At 38.6% G+C, this 27,080-nt stretch overlaps 1 protein-coding gene across 13 annotated transcripts in view; it reads right to left on the bottom strand.

Annotated features, from left to right (window-relative positions):
• BBX (BBX high mobility group box domain containing) overlaps positions 1-27,080 on the bottom strand; it is a 299,562-nt gene that overhangs the window by 58,995 nt on the left and 213,487 nt on the right. For all 13 annotated transcript variants that reach the window (XM_043448957.1, XM_043448969.1, XM_043448958.1 and 10 more), the window contains 3 exons: positions 18,699-18,897; positions 14,939-15,006; positions 2,418-2,498 (listed from right to left, as the gene is read on the bottom strand). In XM_043448957.1, coding sequence (XP_043304892.1) covers positions 2,418-2,498; positions 14,939-15,006; positions 18,699-18,897 — 348 coding nt within the window. The remainder of the gene's footprint in view (positions 1-2,417; positions 2,499-14,938; positions 15,007-18,698; positions 18,898-27,080) is intronic.

The following is a 27,080-nucleotide window of genomic DNA, read 5'->3' as shown; positions in this document are numbered from 1 at the left end:
AAACTGTTCTCTGAATGTGAATAGCATTTTTTCCTTTTATAACACCATGCATCTTCCCATCCACCACCGCCCCCTGCACCCACCCACACACAACCCTCAGATCTCTGACAGCGGACAGGGGGCTCTGTCACACCATCCTTGGTTCAACGAGAGCTTTTGTTCCTACTAGTGCTTATTCAAACTTCATTAAAGGTTTTCTCTGAGGGCCAAGTATTTCTAAAGGAAATACTTCTTAGGGATGTTTTGAAGCCAAGTCAGTTGTCAATTTTGGTTTCAAAGTGAACAAACCTATCCAGCTACAAAGTAGGGTGAAAATGAGTCACAGGAGCAGAAAGTGTAGGCACTATAAATTCAGCCCATTCCCAGTCCCCCAAAAGTTTCTTCAATTAACTGTGCTCACTGACTCCATCAAAGGCAACTTACTAAACAATACATGTACCTGCACCATAACTCTTCATAAGAATTCACAGGAATCATTTTTTCATGTTAATCAAATTAAGTTGGTTAGAAAGATAATGGAACCAGTTGGTGATACAACATCAAAGTCACTTTTAGAGATAAGGCATAATGAGAAGAGAGAACTGATTGAATTACTGACTCTATTTACAGCTGAAGGCACTAGGAAAATTTTCATTTCACTGTATTTTTCTAATCGAACAAGCATTTTTAGAATAAATCTCAGTTAAAAAAAAAGAAAGAAAGAAAATAGATCTCCCATATCCTATTTAACAAACTAGATATACACAAATGGTAATTAATGGCTAGGATAAAACCAAGTACTCTGAAGACACTTGAGGATAAATTTGTAGAACTCTTCTTGGTCAAATCATGAAACCTATCATTTCAAAAGACCTCCATGTGAGAGCTGTGCCAGACTGCAGACATGAATCCATAAAGATGTCCTGGGAATTACAGACCTACCGTTTACCATTTAAAGTTTAAAAAGTCATGTCTTACTTCAGACATGACTTCTCACTCCTACCAACCCTCCATAAAGTTATAAGAAAACAAATAGTTTGTGTAAGGGGAAATATATGCCCTTCAAAGATTAAGTCAGAGAGTAAACCAAATAGAACCAGAGGTATAAACCATCTAGATTTCCAAAAAGCACTTCACAAGTTTTTAAATAAAAGGAGGTTTCTACAAATTAATATTGAGTAGAGGAGATTCTGACATGAATAGCAAGCTCCTGAAGAAATGGCAGATTGGGGTCAAGGATATCTTTGGAATCTTTAGTTTGCTATACTAACCAAAAAAAGTGCACATGTGTCAAAATACCAAAAATTTCATATGAAATCTGAGAGATTTCACTAGATCTTCAGGGGCTCAGGGATCACTAGTTAAGAATCTCTGCTTTCAAAGCTGGCACTAACATTATTTAATATGTATAAAACTGTTTAAAAGAGAGTGCAGACTGAACACCCTACTATATTAAATTCTTGAGGAAACAATATACAAAACAGTTAGAATTCATGGCACATCTCACAGAGAGCAGACAGGAAAGTGATAGATAAGGAGCATTATGTGAGCAAATATATATTATAACATTCTGGTGATATCAGCAGGACATTTAGGCATATTACCAACAATGTCATAAAAGGAATGACCTAATATGCCAGTGTGAAAAGTAATTCTGTCAATGAAATGTTGAGAACCACCAGGAAAGGACACTAGAGGAGAAAAAAGTCTGAAACTAAAAATATGTTCTCCTTGGACAAGACTGTACCGCAAGGGGCTAACATTAGGAGGGATGCCAGTGTGAGAGAAGGTCTAGTGAAAGACAATTCAAATGATCAAGGGGGGACCATGTGGTTTAACGTTGAGAAAAAATTAATCAGTGAGGGCTCCATATTGAGTTCCAGGGTAAATGCAGATATTTTGGGAAGCAGTCTTAACCTTTAGACTTGATATCAAGGATAATGTGCTTTCGACATCATCTGTAAGTTAGAGACATACTGAGCCAAACAGGCCTAACATTAAGAAACAAGACTTTGAAAACTGCCAACTGCATGCTAAAGTTTCAATTAAGAGAAAAGTGTATTAAAGCTAAATAAAAAGGAATGCACGGCCAATAACCATGAGTCAATTCTATCTTCTGATTCAATACTTGTCAAATTAACACCTGATAAATAAGTTCTAACAATAATTCAATTATATTCTTAACTTTCCTAGCCCTGAATAAAAATTAGTGATGAGGTTTAAGGGAAATAACATTTAGTATGAGTTAATAATACGTTTCTAGAAAGATATTTATTCCTTAAAAAGATTCTAGAGTTTCAAAATTTGGTTTATTTTCCCATTTATGACTATTTGGTCTAAGAATGAAGAGTTCTTCATTGCTTTAGGTTACTGTCATCAGCCTAAATTGAAGCTCAATTGACAATTTCATTAACTATAGATTGCAACATGTATCTTACCTCGGCAAACTGAAATAATGGTGACTTCTGACGCAATTCAGAGGATTCTGAAACATCAGGCCTGCAAGTGCCAGAGGAGATCTAAAACAAAGAAAGGTGGCGTGAGGCGTCACACAAATAGCTCCTGCCTGACAACAGAGGACAAAGGTCACCTAAAACATTCCTATTTAAGGAAGGAATGGTTTTCATTCCCAAATTTGAGGCAGTACTGTGACAAAAAGATAGTTATATTCTGCAAAGTCTTATACATGGTTTTATAAAGTTTTATATATTCATTCATTTGCTAAATATAATGCCATAAATAGTAGGAGAGAGACAAGGCAATGCATTTCATGATGATTAACCAAAGAGAAATGTAATTTCTACAATGATATTCGTCTGATCTCTTGGCTTTCTACAACCAAACCCAACAAATATCTACTTTTTCCACATTCTGCATTTCCCCAATATTTCATATCACTTGACTATATGAAAACACAAATGAGTTTTGATCATTATAAACCTTTTGGGAAAATAAACCTAAGGTCAAATTTTTGTGTTCCAGGGTTTTCCTGAATTTATATACAAGTCTCAATCTTGGAAAAGTTAGTATTATTTTACTAAGAGAAATTTCTTTTATAATATATTCTTGTATATTATTTACTATATTGAGTATACATTTAACACTCTAAAATCTTTTCTTGTGATTTTTCACTATTAAAAATAGTTACAGAAACACTACTGACTTTTTTTAAAAAAAATTCTTGCTGTTAATCAAGTACTATTCTCAGGATACATATTTCCTTTTTCACTCAATGTTAAAATTGACTACATTTGGATGAAATAATCACCTTGGTAGCCTGTAATGCATAAGTCACAGGAGTCACAGCATGTTAGGAGGGAAGAGTTTTCAGTATCCCTCTGATCCACCCCCTTTTATAGATAAAGGACATATGACGAGAGGGGTAAATGACACCTCTTACTCCCCAACAATCAACGATCACGACCGCCACAAGACATAAGAATGTGTTTAGGCGCCATCTTCTCCCAGGGATTTGGTTTAACGCAGAATCCTCAACATTTCCTGGGCACAATGTAGATACTCAAGTACTTGTGGAATTAACTAAAGTTGATAACATGTCTTTTAAATACCAAATGAGTGTGTCCCCTCTCTTTTCTTCGCTGAATGGCAAAGTTAGAGAATTTAGAGAATCTTAGGGAACAAGTTATCTTTTACTCTAGGGGAAAAATGAAAGTTAAAAATACTTTTTAGAAACCTGTTTCTGAAAATAAAATTATCCAAGATCACTGTTTAAAATCTGGGGGAAAAAAAAAAAAAAAAACACAGAAGAAAACTCATCCACAATGTTATCTCCCAAAGATAAGCACCGTTAGAATCCCACGTATATTCTTGAAGTTGTGTGTAGAGATAATGTTTTCAACAGAAATGGGATGTTGTACTAGTTACAAAATGTTTGCTTTTAACAGTACATTGATTTTCTTGTGTTACTAAACCTTTCCCTATGTAATTTTAATAACTGCATGTGATTATAATTAGATGGCTGAATCTGTGGGAAGAGCTGGCAGTGACCCAGGTTATATTCCAAAAACCAGTTTACACTGAAGATGTGCTAACAACGTCACAGACCATTGGGCAGAAGCAAGTATTTAAAATTTTAATTGTCACCTTTGGATTTGAAAGAGTAATGGCCACCTTCTTCTAGTGATAAGCTACATAGAAAAGGTGCAGAAGCTTTAATTAATTTGCCACCTGTGGTTTGGCTGCCAAAGCCTGATTCCCTTGCTGTCATTTAACTGTTTGACAACCAGGGTGCCCAAAAGTCCAGTAGATTTCATTTGTTTTCTAAATATTTGATCCACGGAGAGACAAAATGTACTTTAAAAAGGCCAGCAAATCCTGAAATGACTAGCCACAAAAATTCCTCTCTTGGAAGGAATACTTAAATAAAACTCCATACAGTTTCTGAACAATGAAAAATATCAATACTGTTCTGGTTTATAGGGAATCCTATGTTTTAAACTTTATTGCCGTATAGTTGACTTATAATGCAAATATTTTATAAAGCTTTGTAGTTTACTTAACCAAAATATTGGGTTTATGATAGACTTAAAGGTGCACTGTATAATACAGGGAATATAGCCAATATTTTCAAATAACTGTAAATGCAAAGTAACCTTTCAAAATTGTATTATAATTTTAAAAATTCTCAGTTACTTAGAAAAGTGGGCTATCACAAAAATTAAAAAAAATCAAAGTAGATCAGTGGTCCTAAAGTTTCTCCTGAGTGTAGTAAATTAATATTTATGATTCTAAGTTATCAAGAAAAGGATAATTATAAAATGTATTCTTTATTTTAAAAAGGCAGAAATAAACGTGTGTGATACATGCTAGACCTACTTCCACCTAAAAACTCAAAATGTAAAAACAGCTCAATGACATGGAAAATATACTGAGGTAGAATTCATTCTTGCACATTTGATAAATGAGGCATCCAGTGCAAGTGTATGTATTTGTGCATACATGTGAATGTTTGACAGAGAAATCTGGCATCGTACCCACATGGCAGGAAGAGGTTATTTCCGACAAGAGGCTCCTATTTAAGAAATGTTATTAGAGGGTCCTAGACCTTGGGGTATCACTTTGCTGTTTGTATTTACAGCATTCTAAATTACTTACTAAGTGGGATATGGCTAAATATAACAAAATATAGAGATTAAAGGTATTTGTCCATTAATTAAGAAGGAAGAAAAATGCCAAATGAGGAGACATTCAGTAAAGGCAGGAAAAAAATCCAAGTAGCTGCTTCTAGAAATAGTTCCTGAAATAATCCATAAAGCCACTGGGTGTCGCTATATGCCCAATAAAGAAAACTGCCAAAGGGAGTTTTGTTAGCCGCAGTTTTGTTAGCTGCATACATGTTCAACGTCCCTTAAATCCAATTTTCCCTTTAAATTAGCTATAATTTTCAATAACCAAGGAAGGGGAATGATTAGTATAATTAAGCATTAGGACTAGGTAGTATTTTCCCCACAGGCAAAACGTACATCGTAATAATGAGAGACAGAGAAACATGACCCAGTCCCTTTATATGAAACAAAATCAAGCCAGCTAGATGCACTGTAAGTGGTCTGGACAGCTAGGTTTTACTAAGCCCATTCCTACTTCTCAGGGCGGAAAACCCCAGTCACAGAGCGGGACTGTGATGAACACACAGTCAGCCAAAGCTACGAAGTGCACGGGTCGTATCAGCTCCGCATCCCTGCCCTTGCTAATTCACACATCTATTGATGACCCGTTCCTTCAACAAATGCTCAATAAACACCCAGTATGTGCCAGAACAAAGACTGCTGCTCTCTTTTAAGAAGGCTGCATCCCACCTGTGTGCCTTATGTGCCAGGGAATAAAAGAACCCTAAGGGGAGGAGCCTGGCCCTGAAGGCGCTCATGGTTCAAGAGCAGGAGACAGCGGCACATTAAGAACAGAGGTGCCCCTGGTGGAATGTCATCAGGTCCATGGGAGGACAGAGCGGCAGCCTTCCTTCTTCCTGGGGGTGGATGGAAGAAGTCAGGTCCGTAGCCTGGGAGACGCCCCTAGGAGGACCACCAGAGTTGTGGAAATGCTGTGCCAACAGCAGGGGGCAAAGCAGCGGTGACCTGCCTTGGTCTGTGAGCGTCAGCGACTTTCCCAGCGTGGCCGAGGCCCGAGAGGTCTGGGGACGCGGTGGGAGACGGACTGAACTGAGAGGACCCCCAACGCTACTTTAGTAAGCCTGGTGATCAGGCTGAAGGCAACGGGGAGTCAGCCAAGGTTTACAGTCAGAGGAGCGGCAGGACCAGAGATGCGGAGTCAGAGAGGGCTTTCCGCGGAGTGCAGGATGACTCCGGCTGGGGAGGGACTGGAGGCAGGAGGCTGAAGAGAAGGTGAAGGAGATAAACCAGCTAGGAGGCGGGGCCCCGATTCGATCAGGAATTGCCCGGAGGGCATCCTGGGTGGGGGGGGGTGGGGTGGCGGGGGGAGGATTGTGAGCAGAGGAGTCCCTTTCAGAGTTCAAGCCCAAAGATCTGGGTGACCCTGGGGCCCATGCACTGACTCTTATCCTCCTTCAACCTGGCCCAGGCTTTCCCCCAGCCGGCAGTTTTTACCAAGGATCCTTCTATACCAGCATCTGATCACTTAATCTGCACTTACTATGAGATGTTAAATGGACTTGCGCTTTTAAACACAAGTGAACTCAATGTAAGTATATTCTATCCAAGTAAGTCCTTCAAAATCTACTTCAGGACTAAAATGGAGCCACTCCTAATTAAACCTGAATGAGGTTAAGGAGCAGCTGAGGACTAAAGACGTGCACTTGACCGACAGACGCCAGGCCTGGGGTGCAGCTGGAAGAGAACCGGGCCACCCTGGGGGTCACCCCAAACGGTACCACAGAGACTCGAGAATTCCTTGAAACTGGAGCGCAAATCAAGTCAAGTCATCCTGGGCTGAGAGGCAGGATAAGCCCCTGGCTTTTCTTAGGGCACCTGGGCCAGCAGCGTCAAGGCTCCTGTCATCCTAAGCCGTGTGGCAGAGCTGAAGTCAGACCCCAGGCCACTTCCATAACGCGCTACAGACGCGGAGACAAACCAGAGCATCTTCCCGCCTCCGTTTCCTCACTCGATAACACAGGTCACAACGCTGCTGACTTCCCCACAGGTCACAACACTGCTGACTCCCCCACAGGTCACAGGGAGGACAGGAGGCGGTCGTGGGCATAAACACACTGCCAACAGCAGCGCGGTCCCACCCTTCTCGCGCATCCTCTTCTTCTTTCTCCTCTGGCCCCACTTGCTTGCTGCCCACCTTTCCCATTCCCCCTCTCCACCACCTCTGGGAACTGGAGGGGTTCCTCCAAGCCCGTCAGCATCTGGAGCAATGCAGCCTGGGGACATCTTGAGCAATGAGGCCTGGGGACGCACTGAGGACAGATGCCTGTCAATCAGCTTGGGCAGAAGGACTTGATTCTCTGCCTGCGAGCCCCGCTGTGACAGATGGAAGATGCTGGGCTGGATGGGCAGTGAGCAGGGGCATCTTATAAGAAGGAAGGGTCTCCACCCAGAACTGAGAAAGTTCAAAGAGTCCATCTAATGTGAATTTAAATATATAGTATTTCCTCACTATGTTTAAAAGCTATAAAACTGTGAGAAGGGAATTAAAAGCTTTGAAAAGTGAAAGTGAAAGTGTAGCCACTCAGTCATGTCCGACTCTTTGTGACCCCACGGGACTGTAGCCTACCAGGCTCCTCCGTCCATGGGATTTTCCAGGCAAGAGTGCTGGAGTGGGTTGCCATTTCCTTCTCCAGGGGATCTTCCCAACCCAGGGATCGAACCTGGGTCTCCCTCATTGCAGGCAGATGCTTTTACCGTCTGAGCCACCAGGGAAGCCCATATATCAAAAGCTTTGGTGGGGGACAAAAGTTGTGAAGGGGCAAGAATTGGGGTTGGGGTTGGAATTGAGTGGATTTTAGCATCCTGCAGTGGTCAAATATAGCAGCCTAAGCGAGGCAGAAAGCTCAATGTAACCAACAGGTAGTAAAAATAACTGTCCCATTTCACTGATATGAGAAATTATAAGAAAGGGGAAAACTTTCCATTTTACCAAAATCTGTATTTGTTTTAAATTTAAAACTCACAGTGTTTTAAATATGGGCATATTCATTAATTTAACAAATACTGGTATTACCACCTTTTCTTTATCTCATTTCACCCATCTCATTACTTAACGGAACATATACAGGTTTAAATCCTAGTATAATGACTTTCTTGCTCTATGACATTAGAGAGTTATTTAACCTCTCTAGCCTAGTTTCCTCATTTATGAAATGGGAAATAATAAACCAACCTCTTAAGGCTCATGGAAAGATGAAATGAGATAACCAGTGTAAGTGCTTAGTATAGGGCTTGGTCCCCAGAACGTACTCACGAAATACCTGCACGTAAGGGTGCAGCTCAGAATACCGCTAGAGAAGAGCCCAGGGTTGAGGTGAGGTGGGCAGGGACTGAATCACAAGTGGGCTACTGGGAGACTGAAGTTAGTCCCTCCGGGTTCAAATCCTAGTGCGGTGACTTCATAGCCACAGCTTGAAGTGGCTATGAAATAATCTTGAGCAGGTTATTTGCTCAATGTGAGTATGCTGCTGGTGAAGCATACTGTAGCCTGTAGGAGTAACAGCCTGACATTTCACGTGCAAAATGCCTAGAATAAATTACGGTAATAATACTAGGTACCAACCCTAGAATGCTTTTCAGGAGAGATAAAAACGTCTTACAGCTGTTTCTTAATTAATCTTCATAGACGTCTTGGGAGTTAGAGGCAAGCAGTATTATTAGCTCCATTTTACAGGATGGAAGAAAAATAAAAATGTGACTTGATCTTAACTTTACTGTCATATTTCTTCATGCCAACAAAAGAATTAGGCATCCGAAAATCACAAATTCAGGTCTAATACACTTTCCAAATATCTGAAGGTTTGTCTTCATTTATTCAACTAAATAGATACTGATACCATCAAACCTTTTTATCAGTTATGATTACTCTGCCTAATTTTTCTTATTTTCTGTTATTCCTCAAATCATCTCTTCCATTTCAGGCAAGATGACTTCTGTGCTCACCTAGGTCTAATACTGACCTTTCCAATATTATTCCAAGCTGTTCTATACATTATGTGTTGAATAATCTCACCTTTCATCTCTGAAATGTATTTCTCCCTGCCTTTATTTTTAAATTTTAATTTAGCTTTACATTTTTATGTTTTATTTTTTAAAGTTAAAAATATAACACTACAGATTTTCAGTCCTGGAGATTACTTCCGGAAATTCTAGATCATAATACTTATACTTTATTTATTGCATTTCCATCTTCAGAATATAACTCACTGATATGAAACATAAAGGCTGAACTCAATGTAATAACTTCCTTCTCCTTAGCTCTTCCCAGAGTTTGTGAACATTATTACTTTGCTTAAATTTTTAATAATATTACTTTTAATTCTTCTACTTTTTCTTTCCTGTTCCTTAAAAGTAAAAAAGAGAAGATATGTTCACTTAAGCTGCTGGACACTGTTCAACAGACCGGCTCTCTGAAGTTCCCTGGTTAGTATATTTTATGCTTATATCATATTTTCTCAATTAAAAAGCTTCATTTGCTTTTTGATTTATGTAAGTTTACTAAAATCTCGTATTCTCTGGAAACACTCCATTTCCTTCACCATTATGGGGTTATTTCCTAACAAGACTTCAATGCTTACATTTCACTGGGTCTCAGTAGAGACAAGCTAACGTGCCATTTTGAGTGTGTGTGTGTGTGTGTGTGTGTGTGTGTGTGTGTGAGTGAGTGAGTGATGGGGCGGGGTGGTCACTCCCCAACGGCTGTCTTGCTCAATACAGACACACCTTAAGAGGTATCACAGCTGCAGACCGCTACCATCAAAAGCGAACACTGCAATAAAGCCAATCACACACAGTTTTGGTTTTCCAGAGCACATAAAAGTTATGTTTCTACTATAAATAGTCTATTAGTGTACCAGGGCTTCCCAGGTGGCACTGGTAGTAAAGAACCCCCTGCCAATGCAGGAGAGGTAAAAGTCACGGGTTCAATCCTGGGTCGGGAAGATCCCCGAGAGGAGAGTGTGACACCCCCCTCCAGCATTCTTGCCTGGAGAAGCCCATGGACAGAGGAGCCGGGGGCTACAGTTCATGGGGTTGCACACAGTTGGACACGACGGACGTGACTCAGTGCACACACTCATGCGAGGGTACAATAACTTTATGCCTAAAAAATATACACACCTTAATTTCAGTGCCTTATTGCTCAGAAATGCTGACTATCACGAGACTTCAGTGGGTCGTAATCTTTTTTCTGATGGAGGGTCTTGCCTCGACATTGATGGCTGACTGATTAGTGTGGTGGCTGCTGAAGGTCCGAGTCGCTGTGGCAATTTCTTAACATAAGACAGCAATGAAGCTTGTCATATTGATGGACTCTGCCTTTCACGAATGACTTCTCTGGAGCCTGCGATGTTCTTTCTTAGCATTTTACCCAAAGTAGAAGTTCTTTCAAAACTGCAGCCAATCCTTTCAAACCCTGCCACTGCTTTATCAACTAAATTTATGTCACGTTGTAAATCCTTTCTTGTCATTTCAACAATCTTCATAGCATTTTCACCAAGAGGAGATGCCACCTCAAGAAGCCACTTCCTTTGCTCCATTAGAAGCCACTCCTCATCCATTCAAGTTTTACCATGAGATTGAAGCAATTCAGTTATATCTTTAGCTCCTAATTCTAGTTCTCTTGCTATTCCCAGCACATCTGCAGTTACGTCCTCCACTGAAGTCTGGAATCCCTCAATGTCATCCTGGAGGGCTGGAATCAACTTTTCCCCATCTCCTATTAATTCTGATTATTATTTTTTTTCTTTCTGGTCATGCCGCATGGCTTGCAGGATAGCCTCAAGTCCCAACCACTGAACTGTCAGGGAATTTTCTTGATGTTGACATTTTGATTTCTTCCCATGAAATGCACACATTCTTAGTGGCATTGAGAATGGTGAATCCTTTCCAGAAGTTTTTCAACTAAATGACTTGGCCCAGATCCATCAGAGGAATTGCCATCTATGGCAGCTACAGCCTTACAAAATGCACTTCTTAAATAAGAAGACTTAAAAGTCAAAATGACCCCTTGATCCATGGGCTGCAGAACAGATGTGTGGGATAGTATGAAAGCATTAGTCTTGCTGGGCACCTACGTCAGAGCTCTTGGGTGGCCAGGTGCATCGTCAATGAGCAGGAGTATTATAAATGGAATCTTCCTTTCTGAGTGGTAGGTCTCAACACTGGGTTTGAAATATTCAGTTAACTATGTTATAAACAGACATGCTGTCACCCAGGTGGAGCAGTCAGAATACACAGAACATTTATCAGTTAAGTTCACTCTTTTATATGGATTATGATCTGTAGCACCCCCACCCCCCAGCTCATATTACAATAGTAACATTAAAGGTCGCTGATCATAGACTGCCATTAACAAATATAATAATAATGAAAACTTTGAAATTCTGCAAGAATTGACAGAATGTGACAGAGAGATACAAAGTGAGTAAGTACGGTGGGAACAATGCTGCCAGCTGGCCTGCTGGACGCAGGGTTGCCCAAAGCCCTCAATTTGTAAAAACTGCAGTCTCTGCAAAGCACAGTAAACTGAGGTACGCCTGTACATTTATTCTGCTCCTTTAACTCATGTCCTCTTCAACAACAAACACTGCTTTTTAAAATTTACCTCAAATATGTAATACATTTCAGTGTATTCTGGGTATAAGGAAAATACAGGACTAACCGTTTATGTGAAAAAGAGTCAAACAAACTGTAAATGCAATTCTTACCCCACTTTATTCCTCAGAGACACAAATAGTAGCATATAAAAATGCTGCCCTAATAATGCCAAAAATACCGTGGCAGATTTAGAGTTAATCAGAAGACAAGGAGAAAGCAAAAACTCAGACATCCTGCTTGTTATTATTTGCTCACTGCTATCTCAAGAACCTATAATTTCTCTCTAAAAACCCCAAGAGCACATCATATGTACATCTACAAAATGTATAAACCAAAGAAACTTTAACCTAGAATTTTATTGTTCCTGTAACATAAGCCTCTCTACCTTCTGTTGATAGAATTGTTTTTAAAAATACAACTATTACCTATATTAAATTTTTCATGTTAAAAGAATAAGCTTTTGAGGACTTTTTCTATGTGGTTAGGTTTCAGGCTAACGAATAAAGGAAAATCTCCTTTTCAATAAACCATTTCAGAATAAGAATTTTTTCATGGCATTTTAAAAAGTCATTACAATTAGACCTCCTCTGTGGAAGAATTTTTGTAAAATGTCACTTTATTTGACTGGTCCTACCCAATAGTTTAAACAGACTTCATGGTAATTGTTCCAAATCTAAGAAGTATCAAATTTCTGTACTTTTCTCCTTATCTCATTATCTTTATAATTTTCTTTAAAAAATGTAAGTATGTATTCATCGTATTTGTCATCTGCCAATGTACATAAGCCCCTAAAGTTCTATGACAATGTCTACATATTTGGAATATGACTTCGCATAGAAATTAGGTATTAAATGAAATCTACTGACAGCTATGAAATAAACTCTCAAACTAATTATATTTAGAGACAGCACTATGTTATACTAACTTTGCCCCTTTATTGTTTCAACAGCTCAAGACTATTTTCAATAATGCCTAAATATATCTGAGATGAGAAGGAGGAATTATGAAGAAAGAGTTGTATTCTTAGAAGTAGTTCTTTTTTTTTTTTTTTTTTTTTTTAAGTTTGAAAATTGTAATTTATTGATGAAAGTGAAGTCGCTCAGTTCTGACTCTTTGAGATACCCCATGGACACCAGGCTCCTCCGTCCATGGGATTTTCTAGGCAAGGGTACTGGAGTGGGTTGCCGTTTCCTTCTCCAAGAAGTAGTTCTTAAAGACCTAAGTGCTGGCAACTTCCTTAGCAAGAAATTTCTTCTCCTGTATGGTTCACTTCTTTCTGCCATTTAACTTTCTCTGTTTCTTTAGCTTGAGAATTTTCAAAATGGTTCCCCTTCATCAGAAATGGAAGGTTGACCACTGCAAGATTTAAACTGTTTGTGTCAAACTCTGCTGTCCTTATAAGTGGGGAGAAGAGCTATTCACTGAAAAAAGCCCAAAAGACAAATTTTAATTCAAAGAAAAAAAAAAGTATTCCTTTCTCTGACTAGCATTTTCATCCATCTGTAAGTTCTATACATGTTTGTTTACATTTTTTTCCTGAAAATTAGAAGGAATACTAGTAGATGTTTAGAAGAAAATTTCATTATTATCTAATCTATTAGAAAAGATGATACTGACTTTCACAATACAGTGCATTCTTGGAAATCATGAGTCAGATGGTGCTGAAAGGTCAAAATGCACATTATTATTCCAACATTCACCTTTGGGAACATGCTTGGGATACTGTACGCTCTAGTCAGAGTTAATCTGATTGCTTTTAATGTGTCATAAAGTCAAATGATGCCAGAGAAGGCTGTCATGTGAGGAAATACAAACATGCTGAATGATGAGTATGCAAAAGTACAAAGTGACAAGTTTCCTTTTTCAGCTAAAGGTAAGTACACTGTAAATAAGTACTGGTCCACCAAATTTACACATTTATTGTGATACTAAATTAAAAAGAATTAAAAAGTTAAATCCAGTTGAATATCTGGTCAACTACTATGGATCCCAAACATAAACCATAAATAATAAAGGAGTTTTATGATGTAAATATCTGGCATCTTCTAAAACAGCCATCTGAATATGCTTTAACTGTAATTCATAAGGCATGCACACACATAAGAAAGAAAGGAAGGAAGAAATATATAAATGTGTATGTGTGTGTTAGTTGCTCAGTCGTGTCTGACTCTTTGCGATCCCATGGACTGTAGGCGGGAATTCTCCAGGCAAGAATACTGGAGAGGGTTGCCATTCCCTTCTCCAGGGGATCTTCCCGATCCAGGGATCGAACCCTGGTCTCAAGCATTGCAGGCAGATTCTTTACCATCTGAGCCGCCAGGGAGGCCCATATATATATATATGTATGTATATATATATATATATATATGTATGTATGTATATATATGTATGTATGTACACACATACATATGTATATATGTATATGCAATAAAATTGCTATTTAGTTCTAAGTGATAATGCTGGTTGGGGATTGAAAAATTTCCATCTCAAGGACTTCAGTGTATAAAATAATGTGACCAGCAGCAGGTCAATGCATCTGGCCTCTGCTAAATGGGTTTGGAAAATAGAGAAATTCCACAAATGCAAACTATGCATGGCTATTGACAACTACTTGCCTGTCAAGGCTATATCTAAGAGTTATTTAGCAAACACAGCCCAATAACTATACAAGGGAATAAAACAAGACCAAGGTCATTAGGGTCTGGGTCCTTTTTCATTTTCTATTTTAAAGAATAAGCGATCCTAAAATGCCATGCTTTCTGATTTTCAAAAGCAGGAGTTTGGATTTATTCAGGTACCAGAGAGACCAACAGTCTGATGCTTTTTTTTTTTTAACTCTCACCTTCTCACTAACAAATCTAAATGGGAACATCACAAAAGCAGACACTGTTATGAACAGAATGAATGACTCACAGGATCCACCCTCTGGACTCCAATACAAAGCCATGGCAAATGCTAATTACTCCCGTGCTCAGAGACTCTCAAAATCTGCGCCCAATCTCTGTGTCCTTTTGGGTGCATGTAACCCAGTCTGTTACTCTCAAGGCATAATATCATGCACATAGAAACCTTAATGAAAATTAAAAGCATAATTTGTTCATGAGCTGTTAACAGTGAAAGTGCAGAATAAGCACTGTGAACAGAACACAAGCGTCTGTGTTCTCGGCTTCTAGCAGGAGTGGAACAGAGAGGGGTAGGGACAGAGGGATACTCACCTCTGGGGTCCCAAGAGCATGTTCTCCAGCTAAAAGCAGCATGCTCAGGCCTCCCATTTGAGTAGGATCTAAGTAAGCCAAAAGTAAGTAAATTATCAATTCACAACCATGGAGAACATATAATCCAAAATACTCACAAAGACCAACAATCAGAAATCCAACAGAACCACACATAACTTGTTATAGAAAACTTTTGAACTTTATGAAGTAGTAACCTGGTATATATATGCTTAGGACTCATACTTCTGTGAGCTTTAAAAATACCACTGTTGCCCCCCATTCCAATGAAACACTTTATTCACCACATCTGTTTATAACATGAATTAGCTCCCAGTATAGCGCTTCTTTCCTTACTGCATGGGAAGTTTGGATGAAAAAAACAAAACAGTGCTTATGTTTGTTTTCTAAGAAATTTGAGATTGTTATTCTCAAATTGTTATTTCTCCCACATGAAATCAGGGCTGATAAAAAGAACCAGGTCATTGGAGGAACTTGAGAACAGAAAGACATTTTACAAATGGGCCACCAAAAATTTAGTGGGCTTTGTTCAAACATTCTTTAAAACTTTTAAAAACCAATCTAAGTTCAACAGTGAAGTATTTCTGACATCTTAAATCTTAGGGGTATAGTCAGGCCCTTCCTTGAAATATCTTTTAGCAATCAAAATGAACCCTTTTTATACTACTGAAGGTGTTTGTTTTCATTCCTTCAATAATCAACAGAAGTAGAAAGAGAAACTGGTAGATCTATGACCCAGGATTATATCTAAACAAAGAAAATACGACAATAAGAAACCTATATCCTTTAAGGCTGTCTTAAATGAATTACATTTCAGAACTTCAATAAAATAACATATGTGAAAATGCCTAAGTCAATGCTTAACCTCGTGCTTACTGGTCCTCAATAAACACATTTTTTATTTTAGCAATCTCTCTACAATTAAAAATGAGGATCAGGCATAGTGTTGCCTGAAGACATTCAGGTGCTTCTTTTCTCTTTCTTTTTTGATTTTGTTTAAGGATATGTCCTTAAATCCATCTTTGAATACAAATCTGTCTCAAGAACTCATGAAGCAACTCTGACCACACCTTACAAATGGTCCAACTTTAAAAAAAGAAAAGAATCTGCAGGAGATTTTTTAAAAAAAGAAAGAGCTTAGTAGAGGTAAAATATGTCTCCAAATGATCAGGTGGTCACAAAACAGCTCCATGTTGGAAGACAGCCTAGTAGGAAGACATGCAGGAACACGGACTGATTTGCTAAAACAAGGCTCTCTGTTGTTCAGATTCAATCCTTAATTAAATGTTAAGCTTATGAACTATTGTGGCTGCTAAAACTGACACTTAAATCTATTGGCAAATAAAAATGAGGAGAAATGAACTGGGTGGAAAGTAAAAGTGAACTTTAGTTCTCGGGGCAGCCAAATACTTTTGGAACTGTCATTCTAGAGATAAGAAGGATTGAACAATTGCTTTCTAGTAAAGATAACAATGTGTTAGTTCAAATTACTAACTAAAATATGAACATACATCCGTGATAATCTATTTACATTGTAGATGAATATGACTTTGCTGTACAGACAGTAAAACACAGACAAGAAATTACCATCATCTTTTATGTTAATTATGTTAACATATACTTATAACATATATGTATATATTATATACATATAACATTACACTTATATAATGTTATTTGGATATTATCAAAACTATATTTATATAAATAGCATGCATTCCCTTCACTCAGAGGACCTGCACGAACTTAAATTCTTTTCCTTCTTTGATATCACACACTGGACTGCTTTGGGGTTATTAAAAAATGCAAAATGTCATGTGACAAGGACTACAGGGAAAACAAAATAAAATGAAATTCCATGTAAGCTTAAACTGGCCTCTAAAAGCCCTACAGCTTCTTCCTCTAGATTTAAACAGCTAAGAACCATGTTTTAATTAACAGCAAATTAGTTTGCTATCGTTGTGCTAAAAAGGAACATCAGACCAATGTTATCAGCTATACAGTAGCTTAACAAGGGCTGTGATCATGGATTTCGAACATTCGTCACAGGGCCTTATGTAATGAGATAAATGTGAGAAAGTTCTTTTCCTTCTTTTCTGTATTTTTTTAGAAGAATGCTGTTTTTAAAAGCTGACCTGTAAATATCTTGGTTGAAACCTAGGTCCCAATTTGAATTTGTGGGTATAACAAGTAGACTAATAAACTAACAGAAATAATGCTATAGACAGACATCTTTCATAGCTTTCTGTACTACTTCTGGTTTGTGAATAGCCACTGTATGCAAAAAAAAAAAAAAAAAAAAACCTAGAAAGGCTGATCCAGACCTAGAAGTGGTAGAAAAAGCAATGGAAGATACATGCTAATCGAAGGAATTCATTTAGAAGCCAGTCAAGATATACTCTGATTTGGTCCTGATGATAAAGTATTTTCTAAAAACTCTTACTGACACAATCTGGGGATCCTAGAAGCAGCAAGCAGGTTGAAGCTTAAATTGTACAAAGTAACACCTGAAACAAGGACAGATCTCTATTCTGATTCCTCTGAGATATGCAAAGCATCACTTTGTGAGCTCACCTAGAATTACACCACAGATATTTACATAACAATCACCTGAAGACTGTGTTCGCCCAGAATGCCATGGCGTCAGACTGCATTTCTTAGATTTACAAGTGACACCCCACAAGTCACACACCAAACTGTTAAATCTCATTAGGCCTGCTGGCGATTAAAACGTGAAGTGTCATCACAGTGCTGCTCAACTTCCATTTCCAAGCTTTCTATTTTGCCAACTGTTCAGAGCTCCCATTTTGAAGAAAATCTGTTTGTACAAATGACACGGGAATCCTCTAGCTCCAGACCAGTTCCAACACTTCCATCCTGCCCAGCCTCCCTAACTCATCCTGGAAACTTCTCTTGATTATGGTATTATAATAGCTAGGAAGACAGAACCATTTGCAGGGTGAATACAAATACTTTATTTCGTGGTAATAAATGCTGTAACATTCCTGACCACCCAGAGAATATTAAGGGCTCAGAACAAATAGGACCATCTGGAATGTTCAATTTGCTGGGCCCGTAAAAGGAACGGGATGGCAATTCCCGCTAAACAAACAGCTGTCAGATCCATCCTAAATTTGTGATGGAGCTGTTTATCCTCCTGCCCTCGATGTTTCATATCCTCAAACGATCTACATAATTGTGGCTTCTTAGGTATGCAACTCAACAAAGGTGCTTACAGTGTGTGTTAGAGGCTCAGTCGTGTCCGACTCTTTGCGACCCCATGAACTGTAGCCCGCCAGGTTCCCCTGTCCATGGGATTCTCCAGGCAAGAAAACTGGAGTGGGCTGCCATTCCCTTCTCCAGAGAAGGTGCTTACGGGGAACAACTTAATAGTGGGCACGAGTGTGTACGCTGTTTTGTTACATTACAAAATCCCTGAGCTCCTGACAGGGATTGTTGTCCACATTGTTGTCTGCTTTTCCATATCACTGTCAGGAATCCGCAGATGTTTACAACGGCTCCACCACTTGGTCTAACCCTCCTTTCTTAATTTTTTACATATACATATATACATTCTAAAGCATGTCATACTCCAAAGCTTTAAGCTACGGTACATTTTTGCCATTACTTCCTATCGGTCATGAATTTTGCTTTTCTCTCCCTCTCTATCACCTGTTAGAAATACTGCCTACATGAACTGCCCTAGTCTTTAAGAACAGGGAAAATTAGTGTTTAAACTCACCGGCCATTCCAAAGTTAAGCTGAGGCATTTCTTCAGCCTTTGTTTTCTTGGGGCTTGGCAAGTCTCTTGAAGAGTCAGATGGGAAGGCCCATAGTTTCTTTCGCGGATTGACAGTGGTAGGTGCTGGGGATTTCACAGGCTTGTTTGTGGTAGGACACCATTTGTAGCCGGGATTTGCTTTCATAAACGCATCTTTATACTATAAATAAAGAACAGAGAACATATTTTAATTAACACATAGATTGGCAAGGTTCTAATAGCCTTCACCTTACTCCTCTATTAAGATACTGAATAAAAAAAAATAAAACCACTTCTGTGCCTTTCCTTGTGGAAGAATGACAACCTCCGTACGGGGCTTTCGAGCTGGGACATGAATTTATCTGCTAGAACGCCCATTGCGGGGTAAGGGTTCCGAGGCAACAGGTTTTGTGTCTGTCAACTCTCGTTACTCGTTTCTCTTTCCAGTATCCACACTCCGACCTCCGCCTGACCTTGGTGGGGAAAGGGGGTTACCTGTCATGTTATCTGTCATGTGTACCTATTTCAAAGCGGGTATCAGATGCACATTACAAATGTGAGTCAATACCAGGGTCAATAACTAGATTCTGCTCACTGTTTAATTTGGTAAGTTAAAAATTAAAACATGCTTTACTGTACAGGCAAATACAGGCAAATCTTACAGAGCAATGTCATCAGTTGTAGGATAAATGAACCAAGATGAAGAATGGCAAGAGAACACGGCAGCGCATGATGATGAACTTTTCAGTTATCTGCAGGGGCATGTAGGAGAAACAGTCCCGGACACAGAGTCTGATTACCTGGGTTCAAACCCACCTCTGCTGTGAGTCAGTGGTGGACATTAAGCAAGTTGTACAACCTTTCTCAGCCTCAATTCCTCCTCAAAACTACAAAGTGTAACTGCACCTGATCACATCCTAGGGGTTTGCAATGAACGCCTGTGATCACTAAAGTGAACGTAGAGAGAGCTGTGATGTGTGAGGTCGCAATCAATCCATCACAGCGTGGAGGTTTTCGGCCTACGGTGTCAGTGTCTTCTTTCCTACTTTATTTCTCCCTCTTTCCCAACTCTGCCATCCCCTTTCCCGACAATAAAATTAAATAAAATATGTGTATGCTATTCATGTTCTATTACCAAAATTATGTCATTTGATAAAATATGTTTTTATGTATTCTTCAATGATTTTGTTATTACTGCTAGATACCTTATTTAATATGATTTGTTCAATCCTATAAAGCTTGCTTTTCAAAATAAAATTAATTTAGTATAAGATTGAAACAGCTTTTCAAACTAACCCATTTAAAAAAGAAGTTCCTTTACCCTTAGTGTTAAAACAGTATATCTGATCAAACTAATAAACATCACTTCACTTTAAATCATATAAATGAAAATTGTACTGTAGACAATATAATGCAAAGTTAGTAGTCAATGGTTTAGTATTACTGCCCAGAATTACCTTTGATTCAAATTTTCTGAATCATCTTTTTGCCGTTAAACTAAAAGCTGTACATCTGCATATTGATATATAGGTACATGCAGAAGGAAGATACAGTAAGATGAGTTCTACTTTTCTTACAAAATTAAAATGGGATACCAAGGCCAGATCCAAACTAGAATTTATCATCACATAGCAGAATAAATTTGGGGGTATCAATGGAAAGTAAGAGGTACTCTATACAAGCACATTCACATGCATGAGAGGGAGTTACATGTTTGTAAAGCTGAGGCAGACAAACAGTTTCGCTTGCTGTCTGGAGGTGGAAAGTGACAAATGAAAGGGTGAGATGAAAATCAAAGCAGCAGACACCATGCATCATCATTCTGTCCCAGCAAAAGGCACACGAGCTGCAACAGTAGGATGAACATTTGAATAAAAGTCACCACTCTATAAAGTAACAAAGGACTATCAAAGTAACATATCTGTCACAAGACATCTAAAAGAAAGTTTTTGATACTTCTGGTGTTGTTTTTAAGAAAAAGTCCCAACTGTGAAAGATCCTAGATGGATGGATGTCACTAGATTTCAGATTTCCTCTGTTTCTAGGTGTCACCTTCTTCCCTTCCTATGTCATCAATCTGCTAGATAATATAGTTCTTTCCCAGTAAATATGATGTCCTTTTCTAAGAATCACTTACCAATATGCTTTGAGGAAAATCTGCATGTATAATGAAAACAACTATACTGTCCTTCTTATGAATGAATGATCACCAGCATTGACTATTCTTAAAAGCACTGATGGTATGAATAAGGGCTAGCTTAAAGTAACTTATGATATGCAGTTGTGCTGAAGACAACGTAAAGCGGTGACAATCACTGACCATAAACATCTCTTTCTCTTGCACTTATTTTACCTGCTCAGTCACCTCCACCTCCAATACTTTATAAGGACTAGATGACAGACACTGGTTAAACACGGGGCATGAGAAGAGCATGAATTAGCCTCTGTTTTCAAATTGATTGCAATCCACAATCAGCCACTCAAACATATTACTTCTTTTAATACACGTTCCACACACCTTCCCCTGGCTCCAGCATGATAACTGTTTTTCAGTGGCTCTATGAGAAGTGGACCATAAAGAAGACTGAGTGCCAACATATTGATGCGTTTGAACTGTGGTGTTAGAGAAGACTCTTGAGAGTCCCTTGGACTGCAAGGAGATCAAACCAGTCAATTCTAAAGGAAATCAACCCTGAATATTCAGTGGAAGGACTGATAGTGAAGCTGAAGCTCTAATACTTCGGCCACCTGATGTGAAGAGCCAACTCACTGGAAAATTTCCTAATGGTGGGAAAGACAGGGTGAGATGGTTGGATGGCATCACAGACTCAATGGACATGAGTCTGAGCAAACTCCTGGAGAGAGGGAAGGACAAGGAAGCCTGGTGTGCTGTAGTTCATGGGGTTGCAAAGAGTCAGACACGACTTAGCAACTGAACAACAACTGCTGAAGCTACCTATGTGTAGGACAAATGGCAGAGGACAGGCCTGGAGTATGTGGGGTTTTATGGAAAATGGAAACTGAGAATTCACTATGAGGATCAATACTATGTCAATGAACCACAATATTAATCTTGTGTATTCTTAAACTCAATGTAAAATGACATAGCAAAGGGTTAAGAATGAAGGAGACAAGAGAAAAGAATAACAAACAGCCCTTGTCCTTAAGGAGTTTAAAGCTTAGATGGAGAAGTCATAAATTCATGAACAGACAGACAGGTCAACACAGGCAGTGTATGAACCCCAAGTGAGGGTGGAAGCAGGAGGCGCCTCAGGGTATGAGGATGTCTGTCCTTGGAGCCCAGCACACCATCAATCATTGGCTCTGATTCAGCTATAGGAGACAACAGAAAGGCTTAATCATTTGTTGTGATGAGGTTATTAGGAAACGGATTACAGAGAAAGCTGAGTAAGGGAGAAATCAGAAACGGCTATATATAGTCTGAAGCAAATAGCTGAGTGAAACTATTAGCACGCTGGTCAACCATGTGGGCAAAAATCCATTAGCACAAGATTGAAAGGACCAAAGAGACAGGCCCACTCATCTGGATCCCAAGGGAGGGCTTTCCTGCTGGGGGTGGAGGGGGAAGCTCAGTTATCCTTCACAAACATCAATCACAGGCTATTGGTCCTATCCCCAAGGTCACTAACCTCTTGCTAAAATTCTTATTTTCAAAAATCTCCCATTAAAATAAAAACTCCCTTACTAAATCCTTTTTTGCTTTGCAAATTTCTAACTGATTAGATAACCTAAGTGAATCTACTTTATAGGCACAGTTCCTGACTTACAAAAGGTGCTTATTAGTAAATGTTGGCCCTCCTCTCTCCAATCTCAACCACCACCAGACTTCATTAGCAATGATAATACACCACTGCTATTCAGTAATGGTATTAAATACATACCCTTGACGCAGTATTTGGTCTACTTTATATATGACAATGGCATTATTATAAACCAAAAGACAGTATTATGTTAATCTTTAAAAAACTAGTTCTCAAAATTACTTTCACAGATCATTTATAAGAATGGGAAATTTGATCTTAAAAAGCATCTTAAGGAGAGATGTACTTATTAATTGTTCTCCAAGTATTTGTTCTTAATTGGAGGCGGGGCGGGAGGGCTGGCTCAAAAAGTCCGGCAGTATTTCTTGCAGTCTAGCTCTTCTCAACAGAGAGAGAGAATAATAACCCTGTTGAGGTAAAGTAATAAGGGACCCTATGAATATCTATACAAATAGAGAGAGCTGATAGTGGTGCAAATATGTGAAATATCACCATGATAAAAAAAAATAATCTACCACAATTATAAGAGATTATTCAGTAATTGTCTTGTTTTCAAAAAAAGGCATAATACATTTTAAATTCTGTAACTTTGCAGGGGCTAAGTGAATCTTTAGCATAATAAATTTTGAGATGGCTAATTAATTTGGAGACAACTGTATCTCCTCATATTGGCAGGCAGAAGTCACATTATGCAGGGTGGAAGATGAGAGGAAGATATTTGAGAAGTGGCACTAATTAGTATTTCCTTAGTTCTAGGAACCTTTCCTCATAAAATGTTAAAACTTATCATATAGGTCTGAATTATTCTTACTAGACATTTTAATAGGACGAAAATGAATCAGATCTTTATATGACAGGATGATGAATTAAGTTTATGTATCTGATAGAACAGAAGCATTTTAAATTATACACTAACCTATGAAACTTTCATGATAAAGCCACTCCAGTAAAAACCATACATTTCAAAAAGTGACTTGAATAAATGACCAGGAAGTTATTTGGTTCTCTTGCAGAAAAGTCATAAAGGAATAACCGAGTTGGCTACAGATATGGTTTTGCCTACATTCCCTGTAAGGATTACTGTGGAGACAGGAGTTCATTTCCACATATAAATTTTTTTAAAGGACAATTTTCCTCCCTAATTTGGGTTAAGGAGGAGAAAGTCTGTTTAACCAGTTAGCACTAATTAAAAATAAAAATTTCAGAATTTCTTTTAAGCTTTAATTTTGGCACTTTATAAAAGGATGGTAGGGGTCTGGGTAAGCAAACATTATCTACATTTCTAGAAATGCATTAACAGATAATTCATGTAAAAGGTGGATTTAGAAAAGGCAGAGGAACCAGAGATTAAACTGCCAACATCCATTGGATCATAGAAAAAGCAAGAGAATCCCAGAAAAACAATCAGCAAATTAGAAAAACAACAATTAGCAAATGGACTGATATTTCTGAAATCAAGTAGTTAGCTCACTTAATGGAACATCTATTTTGTTAGGAATCATTAGTCACATTGGACAGTATCTGCCAAGCTGGGCAAATGATGCTTTTAGTTTTGTTGATTCTTATGTTTCAAAGATTGTGTATTTTAGTAGCACTTCAGTGTGTTAATAGGTTCTAATAAAAACAGTTTAACAATTACTAGGTAAAGAAGTATGAAATACAAACATAAGCTTATCAGGAACAGCTAATATTTCATAGCATTTTAAACTTCATGTCTGTGCACACAATGCCTTACTTGCATCTTAACCTCGACCCTGTGAGGGCAGGCATCTTCACTGTCAATTTACAAATGTGGGAACTCAGAAGGTCTGAAAAGGCAGAAGGCTGACCAAACTCTACTGCTAGTAACGTGCTGCCCTGGATAAGTCACTTAACTCCTCCGGGCTGCAGTGTCCTCATCGTAAGCTTTCAGAAAATAGCATCTACTTTGTGTGATTATTTCTAGGATTAAATGAGTCAGAACCCTGGAGAGAATAAAGCAATAGTCAAAAATTGATATTATTTCAAAAAATAAACAGGAGTGTTTTTTTTTTTTATAATAAGAAAAGTCCTGACATCCAGAACACAGGAATGGGAAAGGCCTCAGAAACAAGAAATTTGAGAACCGTGAAGCCCAAATCTTTGGTTTTATTACCCACCTCTCCTTAAAGTGCTGGGGCCCCAGTTAAGTCAAACTCAGAAAAACCCACACAGAGTAAGTTATTTCATTAGAGGTAGCGGAAAGTGTCTGATAGAGGAAAGAAATGTCAATTGACAAGCTATGGCTTGACCCAAAAAAGATTCTTGGAAAACCAAAGTGGAAGTTCCAAAGAACAGAAGTGTTAAGAATCATTTAATAAACAGATGAAAATGTGACTATAACTCAATTGTTCACAAAACTCTCACCTAATTACAGATTATAAAATAATTCTTGTATGGAAATAACAAATGTAACACTTTTTTCTCAAGAATGTGGGGATCAATGAGGTTACTTTTAAACTGTATTTTATTGCATTTGATTCCATTGCTCTTTTATTAACGTACAACTGAGCTTCCAACTTTTCAGGCCAATTTCTCAAGATGTTCGCTTTTATATCATCGTCTCCTATTACTCGCCTACAAACAGCTCAGGCTTCAGGTAAAACTTTCTCATTCCTAAAGTTGTTCTTACTTTTCCCTATCTGCTCGTATCCTTGCCTTTCTTCTGAATCCTGTGCCAAGGGACACACCAAATTCTACTAACAACTTCATAAAGCCTTTTCTGAAATACCCCCAACCCCAGCACAAGCAGACTCTTCCCATGAGACCATGATATTTTATAGTTACCATTTTTCACTTCTTACTCAAATCTCTGGTCTCCCAGTCATCTAAAGTAAGCAACATACACTACAAGGATGCTAGAAGCAAACAGGGAAGACTATCCCAGGGTCCACAACTGTATGACTGGTCAAGATACTAACTCCAAACAACCTTAGGTCCCTGCTCTGAAGAACAGGAACACTCGTTGCTGTTATGTCTAACTCTTTGCAACCCCATGGACTGTAGCCTGCCACGCTCCTCTGGCCATGGGATTTCCCAGGCAAGAATAGTGGAGTGGGTTGCCATTTCCTTCTCCGGGAGATCTTCCCAACCCAGGGATCGAACCCGGGGATCCCGACTGAAGGATCTCTTGCATTGGCAGGTGGATTCTTTACCTCTGAGCCACCAGGGAAGCCCCAAGGGACAATCATACTGACTCTAAATATTTATGCTTATGTAACACATCCACTCTGGAATGAACTAACTAGTCAATAAATGCATGCATTCTGTCCCATGCCTAGGCTACGAAAACCAAAGGGGGTGTGATAAAGGTCATTCAAAATTGTCTTAATTTCCCAGATCCTCCCCTCTCTTTGGCAGAGACTCTCTCTGAATAACATGAGTGATCTTCTATCTTGACTGTCCATTAATTAATTATGATCATTAGTTTAAGTGACAAGTAGAAGTTTCCAGAAATGTCCTAGTAAAAAATGCAGACTTACATTTGCACATTTGTACAAATGTATACATAAAGATGTTAAAAGGAACAATAATACGGTTTGAGTCTGCTACCAGGCAGCTGCAGAAGCTAGAGGCTATGAATGCCCGCAGCACCATCAGGCATGCTGCTGAATTTAAGAAAGGAATCCAGGTTATACCCTCAGGACAGGTTAAAACCCTCAGAAAACACGAAACCCTCATTCAACTTTCTTTTTTCCCCCGCAACAATACAAATCAGCCCTGGGAAATAATTTAAAAAACTGAAAAATTCCCAAACAGGTACTTCCCCTCACCAGATGCACTAATAGAAAATAATCAGACAGCAAGTAATGAGTCAGAGAAAGGTTTAAGAAGCGAAAAAACAAGTGACATTTCAATTAAGGCTGTAATATTCACACAAAAAAAACACCAGCCCAATTACCTGCACTGTTTTGTAATTTCAAAACCATTTGGTAAGTAGGCAGAAACAAGTTATCACTTACGACTAGAAACCAATCGTATAAGGATTTTGAAAGCAGCTGACCCTTCCACACACGGCACTAGAAGTGAGACAACATTTCATAAGAGCAACTGTGAACAAGGCACGTTGTGGGGTGGAAGATCCAGCTGCGGTCTCCGCTGGAGTAGTCTGCGGGGGACGGGGGGCGGGCGGGCACGGCACACCGTGTGAGATTTAGATTTCATTACTCACCACAATGGCAAATATTCTGAAGCTAATTTAGTAACTAGTAAAGGAATTCCTGTATGAAAATAAGACTTCCTTCCTCTTAAAAGTGGCCACCTGTTGGGGTTATCAATTAGCAGTATTTGAGAAAGTAAACAATTATGGGACAGGCTGCATGTCACCCAAAAACAGTAATCCAAAAACAAACTCAAGAGTTTAATTATAGGAAGCTTATGCAAGTCCCTATGAGGTTTCGGATTAACTGTGTTATCATAGAAGCATGACTATGAAAGGATCTAAAGCTACTTAATGGGAATCTTTTACTGTTAATTACTGTTATGAGAATGAAAATCTCCAGTAGCATTTAAAATCATGTAGATTACTGGAATTGATTTTAAATTTGCTAGATGCTCTACATAG

Source organism: Cervus canadensis, chromosome 27, assembly GCF_019320065.1.
Source record: "Cervus canadensis isolate Bull #8, Minnesota chromosome 27, ASM1932006v1, whole genome shotgun sequence".
Classification (NCBI taxonomy): Eukaryota; Metazoa; Chordata; class Mammalia; order Artiodactyla; family Cervidae; genus Cervus; species Cervus canadensis.
This window is presented reverse-complemented; position numbering and strand designations above follow the sequence as displayed.